Below are 18,251 nucleotides of genomic sequence, written 5' to 3' on the forward strand. Positions count from 1 at the left end.
AATCAAATTGTCAGGGCGGGCTTTATACAATGATAGACAGATGATCAACAGTAACATAATCATTCACGTCACCAAAGAGCGCTTGGGTTGAATTTGTTTACTAAACGGAGAACTTATACGTAAATGCATTTTTTTCTCATTAACTGTAACGGATTACAGTTACATTTATTTTATAATTAAATTACGTAACTCCATTACTTGTAGCTAGTTACTCCCGAACACTGGTGATGCTCACCTGATACCTGTGATGCTAACCAAAATGGGGTATCTTAATTATGTCCCTTGCTTACTTTTTTAAATGACCTTCTTGCCCTTAAATTTCTGCCTCTGTACTAGGTTTTGGAACAGGACAAACCTGCCATGTTGCAGCATTTAGTCTTTCAAGTCTCGCATAGACTGATCTAACCCAGCCGTCACATGATTCTGAAGTGTTCATCACATCTGGCGCAGCGCGGAGAGCTTGAGCTGCTTAATAAAGATAGAGAGTGATGAAGTTTTACTAAATAAATGTCATCTTTAGCAGCTTTGCACTTTTCACTGGCTAAGTGTTACATAGACTCTTGTAAGATGTCTATTTAGTTAAAGTGGCAGTTAAAATAATTTCAGCTTTCCTTGATTTTTATTTTCAGGCAGAACATATCCTTGAATTTGTTAGAGTACTTGCTTGTCAGTTACAGGTGGTATTGGGGGGAGGGGCATTCTCATTCAAGAGAGCATATGATTGGACAAAAATCTGTGTAGTGCAGGATGAGTCATCAATTATTTTGGTCTGTTTTGCCTGAAGAGAATGTACATTTGAAATGCGTATGCGTTTCTACTTATAGAAGTACATTAGCGCATAGAGAAGCTCAAAGTTAGTAGAGATGGCCTACAAAGAAGTCCAGTTTTGGTTTCTTTAAGTCTTTAAGGACACAGTCAGAATTTAGATGCTTTTATTCTCAGACTCACTTGGGAAAAGTGCTGGTTGGTTGATTGTGTAGTAGGGGTAAGTGTTTAGGAGTGTGTGCGTGCACTGATTTGACTGCTGATATGAACACTGCAGTGAACCGTTCGACAGTGACCAGTACAATGTGTGTGTGAACAAATGAGGCTGCAGAAAGAACGACAGACACTGCAGTGGTGTGCGCACACTCACACGCTGTGAGCATTGACAGGCGAAAATGCTCCATTTATGAAAGTGCTTTCTAAGAGTGTGTGGCGCTGCAGGCACAGTGAAGAGATTTCACACACATCAAGAATTGCCATATAGACAGAAAGGGCTTTAACCAGAGCCAGCCACCTGAGGAAATAGACTCTCTCTTTCTGTCTCGCTTTTTCCATCTGCTTTGCACAGCTCCTTTTCCCTTTATCCGTTACCCGTCCTCCTCTCATTTCCTTCATTTCCATATATCTTCTGAAAGAATAGTTCACCCATATATATATATATATATATATATATATATAGATAGATAACGTTAAAAAACGTTACCTATGTTTATCCCTTACTAAAAAAAATCACCAAAAATTGTTGACTCACCATGAAAATGCCTAAAGATATTTTTCAAAACTAAAAAACTCAGCATCAAGCATTACAGCCTTGAGAGAGAGCAGATTATTTTTACTGCAGAAAGTGAAAGGTTACACTGCAGTAGGACGTCAGCAACTCTGAGAGACAAATTCTTTGTCTCACTTATTATCCAGGACTAGATTTATTAAAATCTTTGAAATTTTGTTTATGTGTGTTGTTTCAACATGTTTTAGCAGTCTCTGGTAGCTAAACCAATCACAAGCTTCCCTTACTCCTATTAGGTAATTTAACCAATCACAAGCTTTCCTTACTCCTATTAGGTAATTTAACGATTACTTATAGGAGAAGTGTGTAGCTTCTGCGGTTGCTAGTCTTACCAAACACAATTTATAGTTTTCAGTCATGTGAACGGCGTGGAGCCCTGGAGGGAAAACATCCACAGAACTGAAGCACAGGTTTGTTTTCAGCCACACATATTTAGATCACCTCTCAAAAGCAGAATATCTGAACAAAATGCAAGTTTTGGGCACTTATGATCCATATACAGCAGCTGCTGCAGTATTTTAATCACTAAAAACAGAAGGACATTCTGAAACGCTTATAACGTGAAAAACATTTAAAGTGCTTTAATGTACTAAAACAGTGATATGAAATGTATGATAAGCTCAAATTCAGTACACCTTATTGATGATGCATACTAAATGTGAGCAGATGAGCCTAGAATATGAACACAATGTGCTAAATGGTTGTTTTCTATGGAAAAACACTTAACGAGAAACTGCGTGCTGCATTTATATTCTGGGTTCATCAGCTTGCAGGTCTATAGTATGCATCATTAATAAGGCGTATATTGAATTTGGTCTCTAATATCATTGTCTTACTACATTGGTTCTTATATACAAACCTGGCAAGAATGACTGGCGGGCAATGGAGGAAAGCCTTGTTTTGCCCACCAGGTGGGCGTTCCTTTAAGGATGCGACACAACGTGAAAACTATAAATTGCAAACTTGCTGTTTTCAAACAGGTGTCTGTCTCTTATTGGTCTGATGGATAGATAGCCCCGCCCTAAATTCACATCATTGGTTGAGCCGCTGCTGCTATGCCAGGCTGGGTGGAATACTCTTATATTTTATCATCTCAGGTGACTCAATTTACACAAGGATTCCTTACGGTGCATTCACACGGGGCTTCGGCGTTAACGCTTCTCATTTACTTCGAATTGGTGACTTCATGCGTTGCCGAACTGAATTGTGGGTTCCGTTGCGTTGTGTCACTGGTGTTACTCGCGGCAGAAGTTGAAAACTTTTCAAGTGCCAGGCGTCAGCCAAATCGGATATTCGCCAAGTCCCCGAATCATACGTCATTGAAAAAGGGACTGAGGCGAATGACATCAACTCAGATGGACACGAATTGCGATCAAGGGCTCTCCTCTTTTTTTCTCCGCCTTAGCAATGTTTTGCGTCTATTCATTGCATACCGTGCCGTTTTACTACCTTTTCCGGATCAGAACGTCTTGGGCTGTTTCGCAAGTGTATTGTGTAAATGAAAATATCGGATACAGGTTGCTTTTAAAAGCTGATGTAAGCGGGTTGTCAAAGAAATTTAGCCTAGAAATCTAGACGCACCCTAGTGGCAGCAAATCTAATCTGCCGCGAGTGTAGTCTAGCAACTCTCGGTAGACCTGCAAGCTGGAAAAACCAAACTCTGGTCTGGCCAATCACATCGTGTATAGAGTCGTGGGCAGGCTTAAAGGGTTAGTTCACCCAAAAATGAAAATTCTGTCATTAATTACTCACCCTCATGTCGTTCGACACCCGTAAGACCTCCGTTCATATTCGGAACACAAATGAAGATATTTTTGTTGAAAGCTGATGGCTGAGAAAGGCTTCAGATAGGCCTCCATTGGCATTCAGTACATTTACACTCACAAGACCCATAAAAGGCACTTAAAATGTCGTTACAAAGTCCATCTCACCACAGTGGCTCTACAATAATTTTACGATGCGACGACAATAGTTTTTGTGCGCAAAAAAAATCAAAATAACACCTTTATCCAACTTGTTCTTGTCTTCCGTGTGTGCCTCCACAACGCATGCGCTAGAATATGACGTAGCGCCGGGGTTCGGGAATCCATGAAATGCACACTCTAACCCCATTTTGAGAACTACGCCGAGACCTAAAGCACGATCAATGTAGAATTCAACAGCTTAGATACGCGCGTCTTCCTCTGCTTGTAAACAAATCGCTTCTAGGTCATGTGTCCGAACGCCGGATCTGCGTAATATTCTTGCGTATGCGTCGTGGAGGCACACACGGAAGATAAGAACAAGTTGGATAAAGGTGTTATTTTGATTTTTTTTTGCACACAAAAACTATTGTCGTCGCATCGGAAAATTATTGTAGAGCCACTGTGGTGAGATGGACTTTGTTACGACGTTTTAAGTGCCTTTTATGGGTCTTGGGAGTGTAAATGTACTGAATGCCAATGGAGGCCTATCTGAAGCCTTTCTCAGCCATCAGCTTTCAACAAAAATATCTTCATTTGTGTTCCGAAGATGAACGGAGGTCTTACGGGTGTCGAACGACATGAGGGTGAGTAATTAATGACAGAATTTTCATATTTGGGTGAATTAACCCTTTAACATAATGACGGCACGTCACGGCAGAGTTGCGGCGGTTCCGCGTGCTGCTTGTAAACAAAGAAGCTGGCGAACGGCGGTCTTTCGAATCGGCTTTGGCCGCGACTCTTGAAGACTTGGAGTTAAGCTTTTCTTTGAGAAAAGAACAAAGAGCAGCACTGAAGTCATTCTTAAGAAAGGAAGATGTGTTCAGAGTTTTGTCGACCGGATACGGCAAAAGTTTAATCTATCAACTAGCTCCACTTCACGTTGCTCTCTGGTTGGTTGTAGCGCTATCCAATTGTGTGCAGAGGGAATTTGAAAGACAACCCACCCCTCGGATTGAGCCCTGTCAATGGTGAGTTCCCAGACCCAACATCTTGATGTGGGTCTGGCTTGTCAGGCTAAAATAAATTGGATGTAGTCACCAAATCGGAATTGTGCATCAAGACCTGCAGTGTAAATGCGGCCTTAGATCGCCTATGCAAGTACCCTAGCACAGGGATCCTCAAATCTGGCCCACGAGATCCACTTTCCTGCAGAGTTTAGCTCTAACCCTAATCAAACACACCTGAACATGCTAATCAATGCCTTCAGGATCATTAGAAAATCACAGGTAGGTGAATCTGATCAGGGTTGGAGCTAAACTCTGCCGCGCATTGGCCCTCCAGGGCAAGATTTAAGGAACCCTGCCCTAGCACATACACTAGCCAATTGTGTTCATGCAACACTGGAAAAGTAATGTGATTGGCTGTTGTCACTGTGACAGTCGCGTCAGCACCAGCTTCAGACACGCCCACCGCCAAGAGCAAACACAGACGGCCCGTGTGAATGCAGCGTTAAGGTTGTTTCTGCATATGTAAATATGTACCTGTCACAAGCTTTCTTAATCTATATTTACAGATGTGTATATTTTCTGTGGCGCAAGCTCACCAACTGGATTTGCAAACATAAGTGTCCATCTCTTATTGGTCTGAAAGACAAATAGCCCCGCCCCTAACTCACTCCATTGGTTGAATCTTTATTGCTATGCCAGGCTGGTCAGAATTCTCAAACAAACTGAGCAATGATTTGACAGAGCCACAGTGTTTCAGGTGCGTCAAACTATACATGGTTTACTTACAGTTGTCTCTGCGTATAAAGTATTTGTACATACAGAAAATGTACACAAATTGCACAACCAATCACAGTCAATCACGCGTCTAAGATGTTTGTGAGCATGTGTGTGCGTGTGTGTGCGTGCCTCACACACATTTGCGTCATGTTCCCTTCATTCAGGGACGGCCCATCAGATTATCCCACCTCCCTCCTGCAGAATTCAATCTAAGGGACAAATATTGAATTATCCCAAGCTGCACCTGCACGTCCCTCTTGATTATAACCTTCCCCGCATATGCCACTGCCTTATCAACATCAAAGACTGATCTTACCTGTTTACCAGACCCATTTGGCTCTCGGTTTGAATAATTCATTATTTATTATTCTTTTTCAGCCTAAGATGTTTGTAGTATTAGACTTCAAAGGCAATGCGGCCGATCCGTTTGGTTGCGCTGTTTAATTACCTCGACGTGGTCTTGTCATTCATCTCTGTCCATTCATAACACAGCCTTGATGGAGCCGAAATGAAAATCCCTTGAGGACAAACCCTTCCCATAGACCTAAGTGCATTGGTGCACAATATGCAACAAGCACGTTTAGCTCGTATGTTATTTGGAGATCAGGAGAACCTTTTATTATATGGTTTATTATAGGTTGTTTGAGTGTTTGGTACAGAGCATGCCGTTTTAAAAATGCAGGCTACAGTTTACACACTTGTGTGCCAGGCATTGAGAGAAGAGAATGAGGGTGCCAGATTAGATTTTTGCAGACACATCAGATCTGCGAAATATGTAAAAGTTTTGTAGTGCTTGGGCATGTTTGAGGGGCCCAAGTTTCTCTGATATGCACGAAATTTGGTGTGGTCATCAATGATGTCATAGAGGACAAAGTTCACTTGGTTTTATTTGACTCCGCCCAACAGGAAGTCGGCCATCTTGGATGGAATGTGTGATTTTTACATTTTCCCGCACTGTTTTTGATGGTCTTTCCATGGCTAAAAAAAATGTATTCATGAAAGTTTTGTCTTAAGACATCTTTTGATTTTGATAATGCAATTCAGGAGAGACATGCCTCATCGGCTCCACAGAGCCACCTAGTTCGAAAGTGCATATTTGGTCCAAATTTTTGCATACTCATAGAAACATTTAGCAATTCTTTGGTCATTTCTTTTGGGTGTGGCCAGTGGACTCCATAGCGCCCCCTAACATTTCCAAATGTATTTATCGTTGTGGTTGCCACAGATTTTGTCTGATATTCACCAATTTTGGTAGGGACATTGTCCTCAACATGACAAACTTTTATTATTAGGGCCCGAGCAACGATGGTGTGAGGACCCTATTGGAATTGCTCCGTCTATTATTATTATTATTATTATTATTCTCGAAAACTCACGAAACTTTGCACACGCGTCAGAAGTAGCGAAAATGTACGTATGTTATGGGTTTCAGAATCAGGCATGGCAAAATGCAAAAATGTATGTCTGTTATGGGTTTCAGAATTAGGCGCGGCAAAACGGCTTGATAGCGCCACCTACAAAATTTCAACGAAGTGCCCCTCCCACTACATTTCACGTACAAGTATGAAATTCGGTAGACACATGTAACAACCCAATACCTACAAAAAAGTATCTTGGTACGAAATCTGACAATAAACAGGAAGTGAGATATTTTGAATTTTCTCTGCAAAATTGTTGCAAATTTTGCCATTTCCAGACGTTGTACTTTAATCAACTCCGCTTAGAGATTTAATAAGATCAACATCATATTTGGTCAGTCTAATCTAAAGGCCTTTGCGACGTTACATTCCGAAGATCTTGAGTTTTCGCTGAAGGGCGAGTCCGAGGTGGCCTGACAAAGTCTGATATTTTGCCATGACACAGGAAGTTGTTGCAAGTCAGGCAAACAATTTCCGATCTGTCCCAAACTTCACATATTTGATAAGAGTCCTGACCTAAAGACAACTACATGCCAATATTCAGTTATACTCAAAGTGCCACCTTCTGTCAGCAGGAAATGTGACTTATTCAAGTGACTTTGCCATATTTCTCCTATATTTACCCGTTTAAATGCATGTCGGCCACTATTCGCTGTTTTCCTGAGGCCACCGGGTGGTGGTCCCGGTTGCGAGAGCCCTTTCATTGCTGCTTGCAGCTTTAATTCAATTATATTATTACTTTAAGTCATTATATTATTTAAAAAATCTTCTTTTCAAACACAAGCGTAATGTTGGGATCAATATATCTACCTTTACCATGATATAAAAAGACTGGAATTGCCCACCCGTAGTGTGCGCAGGTGTTCTTGCTCAGTGTATTTGGCTGGGTAAATTGCAGAGCCGCTTTTCTTAAAGGGCGTTTTGGTGTATCTAAAAATAATACTATAAATAGGTGTATATTTGTACAATGGAAAGAGACACAGAAGGGGAGGAAGTGCTCAGAGCAAGGGGACATGTCAGAGACTATTATCATACAGTGAAGCTCCAGAGGGGTGTAAGGTATTGCATTGTTCTTCATGTAACAGATACTCTTTAAAATATATATTTTTGGTAATGAGACCTTTGTGGTGGAGACATGTCGCAGTTATTAATATCTGGACTGATTATAGGTTGTAGGATCAAACTCCTCATGAGACCACTGTGGCCTTGAGCAAAACAATTGACCTCAAGTTTTCTGTATAAGGACCGTATGTTATGTGGATGTATGTATGCATGATGTGTGCGTATGTAGTCATTTAATTTTAGAAATAGCTTGTCTTTGTAATATCATAACTAATTTTTTTTTCTCACAATATATTTTTTTATGTTTTAAAGGGGACCTATATTGTCCCTTTTTACTAAATTTAATATAAGTCTCAGGTGTCCCCAGAATGTGTCTGTGAAGTTTCAGCTCAAAATACCCCACAGATCTTTTATTATACCATGCCTATTTTTGAGTGGAAGGAAAAACATCCTGTTTTCGTGCACATGACTTTAAATGCAAAAGTAACTTCTGCTTTCCAGAAGAGGGCGGAGCCTGTACAGCTTGTGCCTCGGATACTCAATCAAAACCAAACAGATGTTTTGTTAGTTTGGCAATCATTATTGTGGACAGGCTCACGTGACATTGCAGTTCTTCATCATCATGAAAGTTTATTATCTGCATGCGTTTTAAAGCCATATCAGTCTAAACTGGTTATTATATGGTTTTCTGAGCGCACACGAAGCACGCACACAGAAAACTGGCTGTCAGACAGCGTGTCGTGTGAGTATTAAACTATGTTCTCTTTCATGTCTTATCACGCTTAAACTGTCAAATACACACAAGGTTATGTCAAAAACACACAAAGTTCACATAAACACAGTCGTTGTCTGTGAATGTAAACAGCAGAGAAAGAAATCGCATGTGTCTGTTAGATCTGTGTATTAAAGTGAAAGCTTTACTTTATGCGGTTAAAATTAATCAAGCAAGAAAAACTGAAAATCACTCACTGCTCACTTAGTAGCTTTACTTACTTGGATGCTGCTATTAAATGCTCTGGTGAGGAGAAAAAAAATGGCGGACTGTGTACAGCTCACTGAGAGCTGGGTCTATGCTAATAGGGTGGAGTCTGTCAGCAGTCGTAGGCGGGGCCTAAGCATATGTGACGTCACAGATCTGCAAACAACTTATTCTGAGACTCTGCTTATGATTCATGGGGTTTAAAAAAAGAGGAGTCGGTGGATTTTTACCATTAGATGGTTGTGGACCCACATTTATGTTCAAACACCATGAAAAAAGTTAATTCAGCATAATAGGTCCCCTTTAAAATATTTTTGTATTTTAAGAAGAGACCATCATGTTTGGTGTCAAAAGGTTTGAAACTGCATGCGCTAGGCTACACTATTCTTCCCTGCTGTATGATTGAACATGGAAAAACAAATATTTCCCAGCCCCTTATCCATGTTTTTCCCTTCCCACAGTGCAGCTCATCAGCCTCAATCCTCAGCGCTTTCTAATTAAACTAGCAGCAGCTGGCCCGCCTCCCCTACAGATGCGTCTGGTTTCACTTCACACGTCTTTCGCTATCGCAACAATAACGTGCTAGTCAAGAGGAGCTTGAAAGTTGTCAGTCAAAAACATACCTCTGAACGTCCTTGAAGGATATTTTCCACACACAGAGTTCATAAGCGAGTAAACTGCGCTGGAGGTTTGCAGCTCATCAGCGGCTCTTTGAGAGAGATGAGAGTTAACAACTGTTATGATCTGCGTAGATGCAGCCACGCAGTATCTAGCCTTAGTTTGAGCAAGCAGATCAATTTGAAGGCATTAGCCATGAACGAGGGAGGTAAGGAGTGCTGTGATCTCCTGAGGCCTTGATGAAAGTCTAGCTTTGGACAGATGTGAAGGTAGAGCGTGTAGATACAGCAGTGTGCTGTCCTGGTGTCACACCCCTACAGAGTGAGACAGTTTAAGATGTAGAAGCGATGATGTTCCCCATTTAGACTAAACTCCTTATGAATTTTTGGACTCTGAATAACTAGTCTGTGTTATACTGCTTTACTTTATTGTAGCTACGGCATTGGGTATTGGGCAAAAAAAAAAACATGCCTGCAGTGGTTCCCTAACTCTTCAGTCTGCAAACCCTAATCTTATCTTTTAATATCATCTAATATTATGTGGTTATTATATTATAACACTGGTGGGATATATTAGGCATGTTAGAAGCAGGAAAAATGGGCAAGCGTAAGGATTTGAGCGAGTTTGACAAGGGCCAGATTGTGATTGCTAGACGACTGGGTCAGAGCATCTCCAAAACTGCAGCTCTTGTGGGGTGTTCCTGGTCTGCAGTGGTCAGTGTCTATCAAAAGTGCTCCAAGGAAGGACCAGTGGAGAACCAGCGTCAGGGTTCAACGGCCAAGGCTCATTGATTCACAGGGGGAGCGAAGGCTGGCCCGTGTGGTCCAATCAAACAGACGAGCTACTGTAGCTCAAATTGCTCAAGAAGTTAATGCTGTTCTGATAGCTGTTGCTTATGGGGCTGCATAGCCACAGACCAGTCAGGATCCCCATGCTGACCCCTGTCCACCACCGAAAGTGCCAACAGTGAGGTATTGTCTATAGGTAAATTACCTGAGCATCTGAACTGGACCACGGAGCAATGGAAGAAGGTGGCCTGATCTGATGAATCATGTTTTCTTTTACATCACGTGGATGGCCGGGTGCGTGTGCGTCGCTTTCCTGGGGAACACATGGCACCAGGATGCACTATGGGAAGAAGGCAAGCCAGCGGAGGCAGTGTGATGCTTTGGGCAATGTTCTGCTGGGAAACTTTGGGTCCTGCCATCCGTGTGGATGTTACTTTGACACGTACCACCTACCTAAGCATTGTTGCAGACCATGCACACCCTTTCATGGAAACGGTATTCCCTGGTGGCTGTGGCTCTTTCAGCAGATAATGCGCCTGCCACAAAGCGAAAATGGTTCTGGAATGGTTTGAGGAGCACAACAATGAGTTTAAGGTGTTGACATGGCCTCCAAATTCCCCAGATCTCAATCCAATCCAGCATCTGTGGGATGTGCTGAACAAACAAGTCCGATCCATGGACGCCCCACCTCGCAGCTTCTATATAAAAAACACAACAACAATATAATATAAAATAATAATGCAAATATATAAAATCATTACGTTCTTACAAATATGTATTGGCACTTACTCTCTACGATTGCATTGTCAATTTTATTATTTGATGTCAGTTATGTTTGTAATTTCAAGATATGATATTTTCGTGCTTGACTTGTATATTTGTCATTAAAACGTCAAAAAGGGAAAAATTCAGCCATTATAAATCTTACTGGTTATCAGCAGGTAATAAAGTTTAAAAAGAAATGTAATTACCTTTTGCAGTCATCTACCGCTCACTTAAAGTTTATCCTTAAATAGACAAATTTATGATCACTGTTAAATGTTATCTTTACCAAATATCTAAATATCCACTTTCATACTGTACATTATAGTGTTTTAATTCCTAAATCCCCTCTTGTACCATTTAAAACGACATATGATTTTAGTTTAGTGTTTTATTTTTAATTTCCTTCTAATTCTGAAACAATTAATCGGTTATCGGCCGTATTGTGATATCATAACTTTTAATACACTTTCTCAATGTACTTTAGTGTGTGTCTTACTTATAAATGTCTTTTCTCCCTGTACTTTTCTAAACCGTTTTAAAACTTTAAAATTGCCTCTATTGCTTCAAGTCCCTTTGGATAAAGGCATCTGCTAAATTAATAATTTAGATGAATAAATGAAGGTTGGGAACCGCTGATATGGAGGATTGAACACACCGTACAGGTACCACAGTGAATAAAAATCACATTTTAGTGACATAGTTGGGGTCCACGCTATAAAAATGGTCCTTTTGTAAAAAATAGCACTATAGGGAGCAACTGTGCTATTGAATTTCTGTGTGCTGTATTTGTGCAGTGGAGTAAAACTGTTGAATGAGGCCATGTTCCCTTCTCATTATTGTAGTTTATGCACACCTTCTGGCACACAAAGTCCTTGAGCTTATGCCAATATCTCTCTGGCACGACTTCTCCCTCGGTGAAGATGGAGGGCGACCTGTAGTGAGGGTCTGGACAATGATGAAGGGCCAGTATAAGCAAAACATCTCAGTTTTTCCTCCCTTTCTCTGACTGATGGGCCACCAGATGCCAGTCTGGGCACCTGGTCATACATAGTTCCTGTCTACTGATTGCCTATATATATATGCATATGTGTGTGTGTGTGTGTGTAATATAGCATAATATATTATATCAAATGTATACGTTGCTTGCAGAAAATGTAGTTTTTTTTATCTGAATACACGGATACTTATGAATAGCTGTCAATGAAGTGAATTGCTTTTCTCCCGCATATAGGTGTAGTTACAGCACCAAAACCAGGCAAACCATGACTCTGACTTTGGTCTCCACAAGTAATTTCTGCTTGCTGATTGGCTGTCTGACCTTGGTAGTGCAGCACGCGTGAGTTGCTACGGGATTCATAATACGATCAAGGATGGGTTCGCTGCACACCTCTCAATCAGGATAAAAGTCTTGAAGGTGAACTTGTCTTTCTGAAGAGAGGTTAAACCGAGGTCCTGACTCTCTGTGGTCATTAAAAATCCCATGTCCTTCGAAAAAAGAAAGGGTGTAACCCTGGCATCCTGGCAAAATTTGCCCATTGGCCTCTGTCCATCATCATGACCTCCTAATAATCCCCCAAATATACTGATTGGCTTCATCACACTGTCTTCTCTCCACCAATAAGCCGGTGTGTGTGGTGGGTGTTCTGGGGCGCAATATGGCTGCCGTCGCATCATCCAGGTGGATGCTGCACAATAGTGGTGGTTGAGGAAATTCCCCCTTCCATAAGCGATTTGAGTGCAGAGAAAAGCGCTATATAAATGTAACAAATTGTTATTAATGGTTCTTGAGGATTTTTTCTCTCGTTCCTCTATTAGATGGTGCGGCTGCCTCAAGGTCGTTCAAATGTTAGTACAGTATTTGCTATCATGCCATTTTTCCTTGTACAACATCCCTCTGTTTTCACAGTAGTTTTGAATAACCCAACACCGATCCTTCATGTCTTGATGCTGACGCAGCTGATGTGAACAGAGCCCTTGTTTGTTGTGCATTTATAAGACTCCTGATGATGATCAGCTTAGTGAAATTAAGCAACATGGATAGGTCAATAAAATGACAGGGGTTATCCTTATGCATAATTAATTTTCTGGCAATTATCATGCTCTCTAGGGTGCCAATGACAGCCTGACACCATGACATCCTAGATGCTAAGCTTGTGACTTCTAAAATCGACTGGTCTGATAATAATTTGGATTTCTATGTGAATACATATATAGAGGTGTTCCCCACTCCTAACCATACAGATAAAAATTTGTCTTGTTAGAATAAAATGTTGTATTTAGGCAGAATCCTTCATATTCAAAGCAGAAACTAACGATTGATGATCTGTTTTTCTGTATTTTTGATCAAATAAATGCAGGCTTGATGAGCAGAAGAGACTTGTTTCAAAAACATTAAAAATAGTAATGTTTCCAAACTTTTGACAGGTACTATATATATAATGTATATGTATATATACACTATATTACTTAAAGTTTTGGGACGCCTGCCTTTACATGCACATTAACTTTAATGGCATCCCATTTTTAATCCGTAGGGTTTAATATGGAGTTGGCCCAGCCTTTGCAGCCATAACAGCTTCAATTCTTCTGGGAAGGCTTTCCACAAGGTTTAGGAGTGCGTTTATGGGAACTTTTGACCATTCTTCTATAAGCACATTTGTGAGGTCAGGCACTGATGTTGGACAAGAAGACCTGGCTCGCAGTCTCCGCTCTTATTCATCCCAAAGGTGTTCTATCGGGTTGAGGTCAGGACTCTGTGCAGGCCAGTCAAGTTTCTCCACACCAAACTCGCTCATCCAGTCTTTATGGACCTTGCTTTGTGCACTGTTGCGCAGTCATGTTGGAACAGGAAGGGGCCATCCCCGAACTATTCCCACAAAGTTGGGAGCATGAAATTGTCCAAAATATCTTGGTATGCTGAAGCATTAAGAGTTCCTTTCACTGGAACTAAGGGGCCAAGCCCAACCCCTGAAAAACAACCCCACACCATAATCCCCCCCTCCTCCAAACTTTACACTTGGCACAATGCAGTCAGGCAAGTACCCTTCACCTGGCAACCGCCAAACCCAGACTCGTCCATCAGATTGCCAGACAGAGAAGCATGATTCGTCACTCCAGAGAACACGTCTCTTGAGTCCAGTGGCGGTGTACTTTACCCCACTGCATCCAATGCTTTGTATTGCACTTGGTGATGTAAGGCTTGGATGCAGCTGCTCGACCATCGAAACCCATTCCATAGAGCTCTCTATGCACTGTTCTTGAGCTAATCTGAAAGTCACACAAAGTTTGGAGGTCTGTAGCTATTGACTCTGAAGAAAGTTGGCGACTTCTGCGCACTGTGCACCTCAGCATGCGCTGACCCTGCTCTGTGATTTTTATGTGGCCTACCACTTCGTGGCTGAGTTGCTGTTGTTCCCAATCACTTCCACATTTGTAAAAATGCCACTAACAGTTGACCGTGGAATATTTAGTAGTGAGGAAATTTCACGAATTGACTTAATGCACAGGTGGCAACCAATCACAGTACCACGTTCACGACCCATTCTTCTCACAAAAGCGCCTGCATGCCTATGTGCTTGATTTTATACACATTTGGCCATGGAAGTGATTGGAACACCTGAATTCAATGATTTGGAAGGTGTGTCCCAATATAGTGTAAAATGTATTTATATGAGAGAAAGAGAGAGAGAGAGAGAGAGAGAGAGAGAGAGATACTTATTTGTAAGCTATATATTCACCATTTGTCAATGTCTCAACCCTTTCTCTGTACTCCCTAGTTTTTAAAGTAAAGTAACATGCGTTGTGCAAGGGTACATTTATTCTTAATTGTTCCTCTGCATCACCAAGAAACTTTCTTTTACAGAGCCCCTAAATAAATGCATAAACCAACAACAATAATCCCATTAAAACTTTTCCTGTTTTGCAGATGAGGCGTAAAATCAGCTTTTAATGGACTGCAGCAGTTATCAGACACTGACAGACCCTGTCTATTTTGACCTCCCTATTATCTCTCACTTTATCTTTCCTCCCTTTCCTCGCACAGTGGGTGTGATTCTCTCACTTCGTCCATTTGCTGAAGTTTTATGTAACTACAATTGTCCTAAAGCTTTTAATTAGGCCTCTCACATGGTAGCAGTGCTCTTTCGATGCGCCCCCAAAGAGCTACACCGCAGCATAGCGGAAACAGGGATGTGCTTTCATAGTGCGAAAGGTCACGGGTATACACATTTCCTATCACATCCCCTCAAGTACATTCGACAGCTGTGGTTTTAATCAGAATGGCTTCCGAAGCTTGCCGTGCTGCTTTAAAGAGCCACGGTAAGTGTCGCGTGGGATTTATTGAAGTTTGAAAAAGACTTTTAAAGGGTTGAAAAAGTCATGAAAAGTATCTTCACTGACCATCTGCCAATGTCCTCATTTTGTTTAAGTATCTGAAATCAGTCAACAAATTGCCAGGTTTTCTTTGATTCGGTATTTCGAAGTTCCCTCACAGTTTCTCATCAATGATGTCCTAACTGGTGGTCTGCTGTGGTTTAAAAGTGCCAGCGAATCATCTCCGTCTGAAGTGTTTTGTCTCTGCCCACCAGCAGCATCTACACAAAATTTTGATAGCACAAAAACTGAACAACACTCAAGTCTCTCCATCCATTGAAGTCTTTTGAGATTCATGAGAAGCAGCTGGCCTGGAAGATTATCAAATGTTCCCAGTGCTCAAGAGTCCAGTCACTACTTTCCCTTGAAGTCCCGACTCCGCCCCCATTTCCATAACAGTCATATAATACAGACTTTTGAGAGATGCAAGGCTTTCACTTTGTTCCTTTTGCAGGAAGTGCCGCAAGATGAACAAGGCCTAGTTTTGATAGGAGCTTGTGTTAGGTCAGTTAAGGGCCATTTTGTCCAGATTGATATGCTTTAGTTAAAAACACAAGTGGCAATTAAATGCCGCAGGTTTCTGCTCTGTCTTTCCCCCAACCATTTACCAGAGTGTGAACATGAATCGATTACATGAGCTCTGTAAGTCTAGATTTAATATCACCTGAGCCTTGAGCTGTAAATGATTCATCTCTGTTCTCCACTCTACCTGGAAAATCTCTTGCGGCTGAACCACATGAGTGTTTCGTTTTTTTTGTCATTCTTGTCAGAGCAAATTAAAACGAGTCTACTCAACCTCAGCAATCGAAAGGGCTGTTGAAATTCCCATCCATGCGAAACTCCCGCTTTCAGGAGATGTTCTAAAGTGTCGTTTTTGACTTGTCGGATGTTTTGAAGAAATAGAGATGTGTTTGCATTCAAAATGACCCCCAGCATGCATTATTTGCGATCAAGAGGAAGCACGTTAGGTTAGAATAGATTTAGATTGGCCTTAAATTAAAAAAGCACTGCATATAGTGACATAAACGTGTAATTGCACGCCACACTAGGCTGAGTTCCTGGATGAGATACTGAGGATGTTCTCGAAATGAAAAAGGGCTTGCTCTTCAAGCCTTGGGGCTTTTTCAGATTGCATGTCAATAGTGTTTACTATACTCTGTCTGATGTATAGACGCTCATGTAAACAGTGCCTTTATCTGTGTCCTCTAGGAAAGTAATTGCTTTTGTGTCTAGTCCTATTCCCTATCTGACGTGTCCTTTTTTTGCTTTAGAGGTGATCAGGCAGAGGTATGCGGACCTGCCAGGAGAGCTGCTGATCGTGGAACTGGAGAAAGATCGGAACGGTTTGGGCCTCAGCCTGGCCGGGAACAGGGATCGCTCCTGTATGAGCATCTTTGTGGTGGGGATCACCACCGGAGGGCCGGCCAACCGCGACGGACACATCAAAGTGGGCGACGAGCTGTTGGAGGTGAGACGCACATACACACAGTCAAGTGTTTGTAGTGGTGGGTGTTGAATTGCTAGGGTGGAGCTTAGAGACGGTGAACATCTTCCGCTTTTTGACAAACTTCCGAAAAGTATTTTAAATATTTTTAAAATATCAGTATTGTCCGAACAACATATTCAATTATTTGTTCATTAGCAGTCATTATAATTGATATTATTGGTTTGTCTGGCTATCACCAGAACAAGCTCAATTTAAGATTAAATGACTCTGTACGCAATTGGATAGTCCTTCAACCAATCAGACCACAAGAGGCGTGATGAACAAGCATAATTCAAATGACTCTGTACGAAATTGGATAGTCCTTCAACCAATCAGACCACAAGAGGCATGATCAACGGGCAACGACCCATCGCTTCTCTATCCGTCATCGTGATAATCCCTCCAATAGCGCGCCAGGTGGATAAGCCAGTCTGTGATTGGTTCCCGCAAAAGTTAAATCAAATCGCTGGCAGATCAGGCTGGGTTTACCCAGTCTAATTATTGGTATTAATGAGTAGCCAATAATAATAATTATTATTATAATTTTAATTAATTAATAGTCAGTGTTGCCTAGGGTTGGGTATCGTTTGGGTTTTTTTCGATTCCGGTGCCAAACCGATACTTTTAAAACGGTTCCGGTGCCTGAACCGATACTTTTTTTTTTTTTTTAAATGGCCACAAAACGAGGTGGATAACATTAAATGGCTTTTTATTTATTTATTTAAATTGAACCATTTATTAAAAGTTTAATGTATACTTAAATGTATGAATATAAATAAATACAAAACACAATTGACTTATTTACAAATTATACTTGACTTATTTACAAATTCACAGTAAAACCTAATAGCCACCTAACCCAACTACAACAAGCCTAATATAACTCTAAATAACAGTTACAGTAATAACAGCAGTTAGCCTAGTCTGTATTCTCGGTATGCTACTAACCAGCTTCGAGCTTCAGCTTTATTTTGAAATATGATAATTTTCTCTGGCTAAATATTTTAGAATGCATCGCCTTAATGTTTCCATGACGACGCGTCATGTTTCTCACATGACACAGCAGCCGCAATAGCGCTGACAGCTCAGCTGTATCGGGTTTATTTCGTTTTTTCTTTTTATTCAAAATATTCACAAACTTCTTAACTGTGTCACGAACTATCTGATGTTCAAATGTGTGAGTCAATGTGTGTTAGTTGATCTATAAAGCGCAATGGGCGGCGCCATGTTAGTTTGCGCCTCAGAATCGGATCTGTCGGATTTACAACACTTGAGATCATTCTCGTCTTACAAAATACATGAAAGTAAGTGACCAGTGAACTGAAAGAAGAATAGAGTAAACTATATAGTTACTATATAATGTGCATTTATCTGATGTGAATAAAACACGTAACGTTAGTCAAATTATAACCGCCTGAAAGGATTGTCATTGCCGCTTTCATAGACATCAGTGTGTGTGTTTTGCTAGTAGCCTACTTATGAGCATTTAAATGTCTGAAACCTGGAATAAACATGATGTCGTTG

The 18,251-nt window shown here is 41.1% G+C and overlaps 1 protein-coding gene across 1 annotated transcript in view; it reads left to right on the forward strand.

Moving 5' to 3' along the window:
* patj (PATJ crumbs cell polarity complex component) overlaps positions 1-18,251 on the forward strand; it is a 168,624-nt gene that overhangs the window by 106,569 nt on the left and 43,804 nt on the right. The window contains exon 31 of the mRNA XM_079808025.1: positions 16,513-16,709. Coding sequence (XP_079664151.1) covers positions 16,513-16,709 — 197 coding nt within the window. The remainder of the gene's footprint in view (positions 1-16,512; positions 16,710-18,251) is intronic.

Source organism: Gobio gobio (genome assembly GCF_949357685.1).
Source record: "Gobio gobio genome assembly, chromosome: 24".
Lineage (NCBI taxonomy): Eukaryota > Metazoa > Chordata > Actinopteri > Cypriniformes > Gobionidae > Gobio > Gobio gobio.